Consider the following 13,121-nt stretch of genomic DNA (forward strand, 5'->3'; position numbering starts at 1 on the left):
GGCTGCCTCGCTTCCAACACCAAGTACTTGGATTTGGGGTCCTGACTTAGGAGCTGTCAGTCTCAAAGGTCCAGACATCAGAGACCATACAAAAACACAAACGAAGTTCTCCCTGACCAGGTGGTAGCACGCAGAATGTAAATACACTACCTGTTTGCACGTGCTGAAGTTGGGTTTTTATTTACTGGGTAGACTTTCAAGGTGAAAGTTAAACTTGGGCTCTGGTGTCGTATAGAGCCAGCAGAAAACTGATTGAAAAAGGTGAACATTTTGCGTCATGCTGAACTGCGGAGGTGACTCAACGAGGCTGGGGCAGGTGCCAGAAATGGGCCTGCACTGAATGGCAGAGGACAGGGAGGGCAGTGGGGGGAACACAGCAGCCAAATCTAAATCAGCTTTGGCTTTTGCGCAACTGCAGCTCGAGAATTCTTATTTTAATGAAATAATTCAGTTTATTCATCATCATATTTGAATGCATCTGGTTGTCATAGAGCCTGAACTTGACCACTGTAAATTTACTTTAAAAGCTGTTGAACTTTATATGAACTGCTATTTGAAAGCATATTGAAGATGATTTTTAAACATGGTGTGTCTGTACTGACATGTCTGGTAAAAGCTGGAACCTGGTTTTTGGTTTCCAAGTTAGAGAGAGCTGGAAGAGCAGTCATGGTATGTGTAGTTTTGGAAAGAAGGGGTTTCATCTCTTTTTCTTTTAAACAATGTAACTTCTCTTTTACATCTGAATTTAGGGACCCGGTTACTTTGTTGATATCCTAAAATCCTGGAGGCAATCCAAAAATTCCCTTCCGGCATCTTTTAACATTGATTGATCTAATTAAAAGGCAAATCTGAGTTCTATAAGCAAATTTAAGTTGTGGTTAAGCCCCTGTTTGTACATTTGCACCTTTGTGTGAGTTAATTGAGGGGAAAGGCAAAAGGACTATTCCGTATTTCACTTCAGTATTGTTCTTGGGGTCTGTAGAAAGAGCAATAATGTGCTGAAATTTTGAGTTGTGCAAAAAGAGAAAAAGGACATCCTTCCCTCTTGAAGAATGTGTTAGAGTTACTTTTAGGAATAGCCATTTGTGAGCCAGACCCGCTTTTGTTGCTGCTGCCAGCCTCTTAAATCAGCCCCTGCTCCCCTTGTGGAGCAGCAGCGTCTACCCTGTTTCTAAGGTACAGAGTTTAACCTCTTTAATATAGAGGTGAAGCTTGTGAACTTGCCTGCATAAAAATCGCCACCTGATGATAAGATGGACCATGTCTTGTTTATTACCTTGAGAGAAGGAAATAAGAAATAAAAAGGAGAAAGTTAAGAGCTGAGGCCGTCCTCTGTCTAATTCCAGGCTTCTTAAATACTTGTACTGTAGATGTGGCTGCTTTAATCATTCTCCTAGTCACTGATCAGTTTGCCCTCAGACTCATGTTGTGGCCGAAGCCTTGTTAGGAAGATGCAAGATTTGGGTACCTTGTTGGTTGATTTTTTTTAAGTGCTAGAGAAAAAAAATGTGTGTGTGTGTTTGTATGTATATATATATATTTTAGAGAAAGTTTACATTGAGTTCTGCAGGACTTCCAGGATGAGAAAAATGTGTTTGTAACTGAAGAAATCTCTTTCTTTATAATCTCTTTCTTTATATGTTCCTTTTAGATACGTTGGATCAGAAACGTACCTGAAAAATTATCAAGGAGGAAAAAAAAAAAAACATCTAAGTGGATGAAGTCTGACAGATGCGTTAAGGAAAATTGAGATGTTTGAGAACTAAATACTTTCATTTAGTTTCTTTGGATACAAGGCAGAAGTAGACAAGTGTCAGTTTTCAAGCTACGATTTAGGCTGAAAGAGTTAAATGATTTATTGTATTAAAGTAGAAAGTTTATCAGCAGTAATTCTTCATTACCACTGTTCTTATCAGGAGCGTACATGCTCTGACAGAAGATACAGGGATTCGGGGGTAAAGTCTGCTTTAAGACCCAGGCATATGGCTCACATATGACTAGAGAGTACCTAGCTGTGTGTATGCGTCTTCTGTCTAAATCTCTGAGATAATGAAGGGCAAAATTAGATTGTGGCACTGCAGCTGTCAATGGGAGCTGTCCTCTGGGGGTCAGTTAAGCAGCAGTTATTCCATGGTGTGTTTGGAGAGGTTAAAAAGTACTAGAAAAGGCACACAAACCAATATATTGTTCCAACAAGCCACTTATCAGCTATATAAATAAGTACTATTTGCAGAGCTAACTGGCAGTTTACAGGTAGCTGTTTTGTTTTAATTTCAAAAACTATAGGTGTGCGTATTGTTATGTAGTAAAGCAATTCAGAAGCTTTCAAGATAAAAATATTACTGTATCAGGGCAACCAACATCTAGGTTGTTATAAATATACTTGAAATATGTAACTATAGATTGCCTTTGAACTAAGGTGGGAAACTGTCTGCTGGAGAAATAGTCTTCCTTCATTTAGACATGCCATAGAAGCTATACAGGTAATTTCCTAGGGATCTGTGTAAGTATATAAAGTATTTTTGCAACAGAGTTTGTTGTGGTCTGAGTCAGATTTTACAGTAGTTATTCTAAGAAGTTACTTTAACAGAATCGGTCAGAAACCATGTTGATTAAAACAAGATAATGACCTATGAATTAGTTACTTTCCATTTCCTGTTATGTGTACCTTGTGGCTTGATAGGGAATTTGTCATGCTTCAGGGCAGAATTAGAAAGGAAAAAGAAAAAGAAATTAAAACAAGGAAACAGCAATTACAGCAAAACCCAGTAACATCTGAATTCGTTAGGTATGGGTCACTTAGAAAGCTGGACTCCACTGAACTGAATGTATCCCGATGTTTTGTTTAAAGCCCTGCTGACTGTACTATACAGTTCAGGTGTCTGTTTTTTCTTCTATTTCTTGGAGTTCTTTTTTTTATAACTTTTTAATATCAGTTTAATGGCAAACTTTTTGGAAGAAACTGTTGTCTGCACCTGTTGAAAGATATGGTTTTATCTTTTCATCACTATAAAGGCATTGCAGTAAACCTAATCTGTACTTGCAGCGAAGAACAACCGCCCTTCCCTCACGTACCTATGGCCATGCAGAGTGCGTGCGTATTGCATCTGTACATATGTGTGCTGTAGGTCTGAGCCCTTGCAGATTTTGAGAGGTTAAAGCATTTTGGTACACATCACTTGCCTGGAAAGCACTGCAAATGCTGTCCCAGCTCTAGGATAAATAGGTTGAAGTAGCTGCACTCCTGTCTTGCCAAGTCCCTGAGAAGCAGGTGGTCTATTTTGTAGATAAAAGGACAGGAGAGGATGGTAATAATAGTTAACGATCTCTAAATGGGAAGAATAGGAAGCTGTACATAACAACTAGGATGTAGTAAAGTTCTATAAATTGAGTAGTTTGCCGCTTTCTGTGGATATATTAGTTATTCCTTTAGTTCTTTCTTTGCTTACTGGCTTTATGGCTGAAAAAAAAGAGAAGAGTAGGAAGGTTACGCTGTCTTCAGACTTTTTAGATTGAAAGCTGTAAACTGATGGATGGCAATACGTAGGGGCATACGTATTGCTTTGCATTTCTGAAGTTCTTTTCGCAACCACAAGGAGCAGAAACAGTTCTTTGTAAATGAAGTGATCTATGTTTTTGGGGACATCAATGGAAAAATCTCTGCGCTGAAAAGCATTTCACAACGATGAGAGCAAATTAAACTGGATGAACTAGTTTACAGCCCTCATAGATACTCTGCTTTGAAGTATGACTTTACTCACATGCTTCCGTTTATTTCATGTATTACACATTAACTGAAAAGGCTCCATTTCTAAAATAATTTAATCTTTGCACATAAGATGCCACCTTTTAAGGAAGTTATAGTTAGGAAGCATGTTAACATGAGAAAGAAAGTACTTGGTTATAACAGTTCAGTGACATCAAACCTTTGTGAATTTTGTAGCTGATACTGCAGGGGATGGGCAACTCCTGTTGTAGCATCTCTCTGCTTCTGTTGGATCAGAGAGGGCAAAGGAAGTAGAGTGGTATGACTTTGCTGCTCTAAAACAGGTAACACTTAACCATGTCCATTTTGCTTGACACTGTTACATAGGTGGAAAAAAAAAGGCAATTCCCCACTCTAATCCATGGCTCATTATATTGTCAGTATTGTGAAAAAATCCACAGACAGCACGAACAACCAAATTTTTAAAAAACAGCACCTGAGTTGTCTGGCTGTATGGGTCGAGTATCAGGTTTACACTTCAGTTCAAGGAAAAGAGTACATTTTTCAGAAGGGAGAGTTATGCGTTCTTAAAGAGGCCAGGTTTAAAAAAACGCATGTTATACATCAGGTATTTTGGAGATCCAGGTTGCACCCTGAAGTCTTACCTCATTAAGGCTGGTGTGACACTGTTCTGGGTCTGTCTGCAATGACATTAGGTGCACCCCCGTCCCTAGGACTTTGACAGCATCACTGGCTGAGGGAACCCCTTTGTGTCCCGGCTGTTTGTCCCTGCCTCGAGGCTGCTCCTTCAGTTTTGCTGCCTGCCCGTAGTGATGCAGGTGAGAGAAGTGGCACGGGTTAAACACGGGGGGTGTCTTTTCTCCTGCTCCCCAGGGTTCCCCACCCAGATCAGCTCCCCAGCACGGTTTGCTGGGCGGCTCTGTAATAGTAGCACTGTCTCAGCCAAGCAGGTCGCAGTGGAAAGGATACAGGCCGCTTAAGCGGTACTGCTGCTGAGAAATTCTTGCTGAAGTGCAACTGTAGTTCTGCCTTTGCCAGATTTGAATTTGGGTGAGAAACTCTGTGATTTCAGCAAAGCTGTTTGCACATGCTTTCACACTTAAAGGATGGGTTCCTGCATCACATGGTGTAAATTTAGCATAAGAGTGAAACCAGTCATTCACAGTATTTTCTTTTTTAGAGGAACTAGTGCTTTTTGGAGCACTGAGAATCGCAATTTGACAGTATACAAGAACAAGGATGTTGGGTATGTTTTGTTTTAGATGTAATTGTTTCATAAGTGTCTCACAAATGTTGATCTAGAAGCTAACGTAGTCTTCTCATTTAGCAGTGTACATTAAACCCCTTTGGCAGTGAAAAGGATAACACAAGCTCTTAGGATGAATGGTGTGTTAGTGAAGTTTAGTATAAACTAAGTTCTGATAGGTGCCTTCTCATATAGGCTTGAGAACCAGCCATGTACAAAAATGTCCTTTTCCCATAACTTTAACGTTCCCTGTCTGAAGTATGGGTTAAACGAACAAGTGAAGGTGACTGTATTCGTGGTTCTGTTGGATGTGCTAACGAAACTGAGGACAGGTGACTGTAAAACTGCAGGAGTTTATTGGGTTTATATGCTGAAGCCATATGTACTTTTAATTGTGTATGTTTTTTTTTGTGTGTGAATGTGAGGCATTGTACTGAGTTCTGTGTAGTACTTGAGATATATGAAGCCTGATATGCAATAATATAAGAGAACGAAAGAAAAATAACATCACATCTGTTTTACCCTAAGTAAAGAGAAGCAGTAAATACTGCTGTGTGGTATTTTTTTTTTTAAATTAACATTTTAAAGGTAGCTTCTTAACTGAGGATCGGTATTGCTGTCCGGAGCAATGGAGATAGCATTTAAACCGCGTTGTTTATACTTAAGAAATGTACAGCAACTAAATTGTGTTACCATAGCTTTCCTGCAGTCACTCTAATTTGACTAGATTTCAGAGGATGGCTGAGGTGGGAAGGGACCCCTGGAGGCCACCTGCTCCAAGCCCTGCCCAAGCAGGGCCACCCAGAGCAGGCTGCCCAGGGCCGTGCCCAGGCGGCTTTTGGAGATCCCCAAGGAGGAGACCCCACAGCTCTCTGGGCAGCCTGTGCCAGGGCTCCTCACCCGCACAGCACAGAAGGGCTGCCTGGGGCTCAGAGGGAGCCTCCTGGGCTCCACTTTGTGCCACAGATTACCTGTGTATTTTGACCAGATGCGTGTCTGTATACCCAAACAGGCAGGGTTTTACCACTATAGTAACAAACCACAGTGGATGTGCGAACTCCAGAACAGCAGTTCTGGAGCTCCTCAACTGTGTGTCTCTGGGAACTTGTCCTAAAAGTTGACAACAACTAGCTAAATTCCCCCTGGGATTTATTTATTTATTAAAAAGTCCATTAGTATTGGTTTTAGTTCATGTTTTATTATGCAGTATTTTAAATAATGTACCAAATCTGTTTGGTGAACCTTTTTCCCTGTATGTCTTGTGTTGAGCAGCATCACTTGTTGTCCATGGGTTTCAAGAGCACGCTGTTGAGATGCAGACTAACAAAAGCTTACAAAATTGTTATTTTACTGCTTTATGTATGTCTCTTTCCATTGTATTCCAGCGTGTTAACCATCTCAAGGTAATCATTTCAACATAATGGTATATAGTTCAGGATAATTTTACCGGTAAATAAACAAGTATTTTTGCATCTCAGCAAATATTTATATTTTATGTTGCTAGCAACAGGCTTGCATTTGCTGAAGGTCAGTGACCTGAATTATGTTCGTCTCAGACAACAGTGGGTGTCAGAGATTTCTCAAGTAATACTCATGAAGTACCAGAGAAGTTACAAAATAACCTTTCACAGAGGAAAAAGGAACTTCCTGAACTTGGTTGGTATTAGCACAATCTTCCAATTCTTCACTAAAGGTTTCATGTAGAATCTTACAATGCAGTGATACCAAATAAGGACAACTAATCTCTCTAGGAAGTGTTTTAATTAGTAAAATATAAAAAGTAAAACCCTCCCCAGCAGACTTATCTTTTAATTCGAGCTCTTAGGTGTTCTGTTATTGATGTTCTGAAAACTGTCATTTAAATCTCTCATGAAAGAGTGCTTCATAGATGCTGGAAATGAAACTAAGATTGTAGTGAAAATGTGACCTCTTTTTAAAAGGTGTTTATGGTTGTTGCATTTAACACTTTGCATGCTTGCAGTGGATGGAACAATCTTTGAATTGAAGATGCTTTAAATTAATATCTATTATATAAACTAAACATTCAACACATTATACGACTGCCTACATTTTTAGGTTTATGAAATAATGAAGTTTAAGAAAACACAACTTGCTGCTCTGCTGCTCTTAGATTCAGCTGAACTGGATTCCTGTTGTGTTCATATGTTATAAAATTGTCCCCATTTGCAAAAACTCACGATCTAATTTGATATCCAGGCAAACACAAAAAAAGAGAAACGGGGAAGGATGATGACATCTCTCTAGAGAGAAGTTAATAATGGTTTTTGCACTTTGTTAGGTTTTTGTATGTATGTCTGCTCTGAAACCAGCTTTGGTTTACGGTGAACCTAATGGCAAGTGAGTTGGCTATTAAGTGCCTTGAAGGAAGGAGAGAATGCTGTTGAGGAATACGGTGGGATAATGCGCACATCCTCAAAGAGGCTAATGGGGAAACTCAGCTTCCAGTGTGAGAAAAAGTTAGGGACAGGTAAAAGCTTGATGTTTGTCGTAGTCACCATCTTTACAATATGGAGTATGATCTGGGGTAAAATATGCTTGCTCAGCACCTTCTGTTAATTTAACTAAATATTTTGCAGTAAAGTTGAACTCCACAGTTGAAATTATTCATGAATGTGGAATTGCTTTGAGTAGGAGGGTAATCCCATTATCTATACCTTGAAGAGTTCAGAAGAGCATTGTGTAGGTAAGGACAGATGAAGAACAGCTGTAATTAAAACAGGAAATGAAACCTTGAAGAACAGTTTTAGCATGGTAGCTTCGTACGCAATTGTTTTCTAAGAATTGCTCTCTTCATTTAAATGAAATACTTCAGTTATTCTTTTGCTTGCTATGCAACTTCCAATAATTTGCTTTTCAACGCCTTTGTCATCTCTTCTTCTACTTCTTTAAACCCAGTTCACTTCTGTTACGTACCAGTCAGTAAATCAAGCTGGGTTCTTGAAGCCCAATAAATGTTATTGAGGGGATCCATTTCTTTTCTAGTAGTGACCTTGCAGATTGTGTGATGAGTGGGATTTGTTCTTTGTTCTACTCTCATCATCAATTTATCATCTAAAAGGGGCAGCCCTTTTTATGGGCTGTGTAAAGGTCATTTCAGTTTTAAGAAGTCAGCAAAGCAGAGGCGTGATAGAAGACAGTTGAAATGTGTTGCCCCTGCAGCTATTATGTGATTTGACCGTATCTATTTTAAAAAGAAAAAAATAGTTTAAAATGTTACCCTTTATGTTGTGTATCTGTGCTATTGATACAGTCACAGAAACTCATTATCTTTGTTTTGGGCTGGTGTTCTAAAATTATTTTTATATTGTGGATCCCTTCTTAGAACACAGCACTATGACAGACACCCACCTGCCTTTCTGCTCCTGACCTGAGGTCCCCACTTCCACAGTAGTGGTCCAGTTCTTCAGAATCTGGTAATTGTCCCACTAAAGTAAGCAGATGGAAGAAATGCCTTAGTTTGTGATGGGCATGTTCTGCTGGTTAGCTATGAGGTGGGTGGATGTACAGATTCCTGGTTAATGAGCTGTTAATGACTTTAGTTACACCAGCAACTCTTCCTTACCGCCTGTAGATCTGACTTAATCTTCTCAATTCAAAAATTATTCAGGTCTCTGTGTGATACCTTTCCAGTTTGGTTTCTCCTTTTTTATACCTTTGTCAATCCTTTGCAAGGCGGATACTTTTTCAGAGTTAGTATTATAAGTGATCTTAAGAACATTTGAGATTAATTTGCAATCAGCAAAAGGCAGAGCTTCCCATATGGATGAAGCTGGTGCACTGCTGTGACAAAATAAGCTGTGTGTGAAGTTTAGTAGCTATAGCTTGAAATTCTCTGTGTTTGCTGGATGGCACATTGTTATTAAATGGTTTCCTTTTCTTACATTTCAGAATAGAAAGTTTGCAGTCTCTTTGCCCGGGACAGCGCTGTGCTGTATGTTGCAGGAGTTGCCGTGGGTTTGGTACAGCACTAGGCTGTTGGAAAGCACTGGAGATGTGCTGATGTGCTTCTTTTGGAGCTTACCATGCCCGGTGCAGGACTGGCAGAAGTCTATATGAATGTTCTACAATCTGTTTTGGCTGAAAATCAGCTGGGTTTTCTCAAACTATGTTTGTTGATAGTTTGAACTAAGCTGACAGTATTGAAACTGGCCTTGTGCTGAGGTGAATGAGAGGGAATCCTCTCTGTATTTGAGCTGCAAGGTGGCAGAGACAAAACAGTGATGTTTCCAGACCTCACAGCTTCTCTTGGAAAGACTTTCTCTAATATTAGTGTCTACAGATACTGCAATTAAAAAAAAAATCTTGGCTAGAGAGAGCTTTCAAAAATGGGAATACAGCTCTTTGGCCTTGAGATACCAATGCAGGCTGGATGTACCTAGCACCTGAGGATTTTTGCTGTTTGTTTGTTTGTTTAAATCTGGTGACTGTTTAGTGTACAGAAGAGCTTGGTCTTCCTTCCTCTCTTCTTGTTCTTGAATGCAGGTGGGTGACTGCTCAGTTTAGCTGGGCTAAGCTTAGTGCAAGCCACTCACTGCTTCTGTTTGCGTGGTGTATACGTTTAGCATAAGTACCAGGCTGAGTTTGTTTTTTTTGTCCAAACTGAAGCAACTTAGGCATGTAAGCGCCTAGTTTGTAGGATCCTGTGTAGCCTTAGACAGTACTCATCAGCCTTGCCAAGGTCATGGCTACTGAGGGTATGGCACTGATGTTCGAGGTGTCTGTGGAATTTCTCTGGTGGAAAACTAAGGCTGTTGGTTTGTGATGGGGGGTGGCCAGATTTTATTTGCCCCCTTCCTCTTTTGGAGGCATGACAGCAATAATTCACCTGCTCACAAAATAACAACCCACTGCAGCATATACTGCTATGTGTATTGAAAAAGTAATTCTTTGTCTTGCCACCACTTGCTTTTGTGTGTGTATGTCACGCTTCTGTGGCATGGTGGCAGAACTGGTAGCTGGGCTTAGGGAAGATGCAGTACTTACACAGTCATTGTTGATCAAGAAATGAATGTGAAATGCAGTATTTTCTGCTCAAATTGCAGTACCTAAGTGCATTTCAGGCTAGAAACACTTTTCTGGAGTTATATATTGGGAGGTGTTTAAATTGTAATAATCTAGACTCTACAATTTAATTGAGCTGTTAAGCAATTTGCTGAAGTTCGCTAACACTCTCATTTATTAGTGAGAGCTTTTGATGTCTGCATCAGTTGTATAGTACCAACATTTCATTGGAGAGTGCGTGAAAAGCAAATCATTGAAAACTACTTTGACCAGGGGTTGGTTAGATGGTGCTTTTTGTTTTTGTCTTTTTTTTTTTTTCTTGTATAGTCACACAATACTTTGTAACTTCTATGAGAGACTGTTTCGTGGAAACTCACCTTTTTATATCTCCTTGTCTTGCAGAAAGTTGTAATTTTATCATTCTGAGCATTTTTTTTTAATTTAGTGTAAGGTGAACCTAATTCAGTGTCATAGGAGGAAAAATGGGGTTGTACATTGTGGATTTATGTGCGCTTGCAATTCTGTAGCTTGTTGATTTGGCAAAATTCCACAGAAGTTCAGCCTTGCTTTGCAAATGCTATTCTGAGTTTCAATTTTGCAGGTTTGAGAAAAGTTTGTTTGGATTACCTCAGTTTTCAGAAATGTTCAATGATGGGTTGAAAGTTATGTTAATCCTTGAAATTTTGGCAGCTCGTGTTTTCCTAACAATTAACGTCACTGCAAGATGGTCTTTGTGATGTCCACCTCTACTTTTAGGAAGTTTTTGGAAAACTTCATTTTCTGTTGGAACTTCCTACGATTACCTCTGTGGTTCTACCTGGTAGCTAGGATTGAACTAGGCATTATGTGAAGCCTGTAGAACAGAGGTTTACATTTCTTGAGATATCTTACTGGTTGTATTTATACTTCGTATTTTTTCTTCATTTTGCAGTGTTGTTTCCTGCTGGACTCCCCCTGTCCCCACAACCCCCCAGGATGATATGAGACTTGAAAGAAGACGATGCATACAGGTGAGCTTGTTGTTATGGACTTTTAGAAGGGAAAATCTTTAACGTTCTTGAAACACTTTTTCATTCACTTTACTTTTTGTATACCCCCAAAACTGTGTCATTCCAACTTTAGTAGAATATTTAAGAAACTGTAGAATTTATGAAATCTTACTTTGACCTTTTGAACTCTTTTGTAACTGACCAGGAAGAAAATGGTTTCTCTGAATGGAAATATTGTGTCCAAACTTTTATGAAAAAAGGGTTTGCTTTTAAGGATGCTAACTAAATGTACTGCTTTTCATCTTTTCTTCTTTGTTACTACCCCCCTTTTAATGCTGCCTCCTTAGCAAGAGATGTATGTCACCTGTTTTGTGATACTCTATTTCAATCTTTCCTTAAATTCCTTTTAAAGAAATGTTATGGATCCATCTGAAAGAGCATACCAAACAAATAGCTAAGAGTTCATTATGCCTCACGTGTTTATGTCCAGCTACTGTAAGATTTCTCAAGAACTGAGGATAAGATCTTTGAACATCTTTAACTCATTACTCATTTTTAAAATTGATGTTTTAGGAAGTTCTTCTGTTTTCTGGTAAGCAAAATAAGTCCCATGTGTACTTGCAGATTAAATAACTTGTAGCAGTACTGTTTTGCTGGAAATACTTGAATATTTTTTTAATATTTTGACATGAAAAATCATGATCAACAGAAATAGAGTAGAAGTTGTGTTATACAGGAAGATTGGTGTAGGTCTTTATGCCTATGTGCCCATATTTAAGTTGCAGAACAATGTAATGCTTACGTTTTGGGGCCTGTGACAAATGAAGTACGCGTAAGACAGGTCTTGCGTTTGCTTGCTCTGCTTTAAAACCGATGAATCCTTGAGGTCAGGAAAAAAGCTAGATACGTTTACGTATGCATGCAGATCATCTCCTGATTGACAGTTTTCAGTTGCATCAGCTGTTCATGCATAAACAGCTTTACGGGGTATATTTACATGGAGTATGTTGGATTAAGGCCAAGATGCTGTAAGTGGATATTGCATTCTATGAAAACTAAGCATTTGTTCATTTCAGTTGTATGTGTGTAAATTGTATGTCGATAAGTCAAGTAAAACTGGTCCTAAAAAAGTATAAAAAGTGGTACGGCAAAGAAGAGGAGAAAGAAAAATATTCGGAGGGGATGATATTTAATTTATGTTTATGGAGGAATAGCAGTTAAAGTCTTAAAAGTGAATCTTTTTATGTCCCATAAAATTTGTGGAGCTCTCTCAAGTTGGCAGTCATAGCAACTTATTAGTTTGTATGTCATTTGCTTATTACTGTGTAGATTAAAATATAGCCCAACTTAAATACTGAGAAACAGGTTTGAAAGTTTAAAAGTATTCATGCCACAATGGAACAGAGAGATGATATTATAAAGTAGAACCACTATACTGTTTGACAGGATTAAGTTTAGTATTTTTACACATTAATCACATTTAAAGTAAAACTTTAGCACTTTCAGTTTTGGTCAGGTTTTCTGATGATGGTGAGCTTGTAGAATTATGAGCTTTAAAAATAGAAATGTATACGGGATTTTGAAAGGCAGTGTTCTGAGTAGTAATTCTATCTTCTAAAGCCCAAACTCTTCATTTAGACGTCTCATGATAAGTACAGAGTGAAAGACGGTGGTATCTTGACAAAGACTTTTGGACTTCTGATATGTCATTTAAGTTGGAAATTGAACAAGTAAGATTTATTTGCAGCTCTCCATTTATTAGGAGAGCCAATAGCCATATGTTGGGGTTCTAAGAATAAAGATGATTCGTGTACCTTAAAATGAAAAAAATACTGCAGTTATTCTCTAGTACAGTAACAGCAAGAGTCATGTGATGACTGATACCTGCCTCAAGTTCAAAGTAGCTTGTGAGAGCTCAGGCCAGAAATTGAAAGGTTTTGTGGTTACTGAGGATGGTTCCTTTTGCATTCTTAACAATGTGCGGCTTCTGAGGGTGACTGATCTGGGGTTTCAGAGATGCTTGGTAATGTTTAAGCTACCCGTGGGTAAAGAATGAGAGCTTGTATAGGGTAAATAAATAAATTCTTTGTTACAGTGGGCATCGCTTCATCTCACTGGAAACTGACCTACTCAAAAA

The 13,121-nt window shown here is 38.8% G+C and overlaps 1 protein-coding gene across 4 annotated transcripts in view; it reads left to right on the plus strand.

Annotated features, from left to right (window-relative positions):
* The window catches only part of DYRK1A (dual specificity tyrosine phosphorylation regulated kinase 1A), a 91,339-nt gene that overhangs the window by 19,468 nt on the left and 58,750 nt on the right, over positions 1 to 13,121 (plus strand). For 3 of the 4 annotated variants that reach the window (XM_050714420.1, XM_050714419.1, XM_035545918.1), the window contains exon 2: positions 10,927 to 11,005. In XM_050714420.1, coding sequence (XP_050570377.1) covers positions 10,996 to 11,005 — 10 coding nt within the window. In that variant the 5' untranslated portion in view covers positions 10,927 to 10,995. Of the gene's footprint in view, positions 1 to 4,907; positions 4,974 to 10,926; positions 11,006 to 13,121 lie in introns of those variants that run through there. The other variant, XM_050714421.1, reaches the window with a different exon arrangement.

This window comes from Cygnus atratus, chromosome 1 (assembly GCF_013377495.2).
Source record: "Cygnus atratus isolate AKBS03 ecotype Queensland, Australia chromosome 1, CAtr_DNAZoo_HiC_assembly, whole genome shotgun sequence".
Taxonomy (NCBI): domain Eukaryota; kingdom Metazoa; phylum Chordata; class Aves; order Anseriformes; family Anatidae; genus Cygnus; species Cygnus atratus.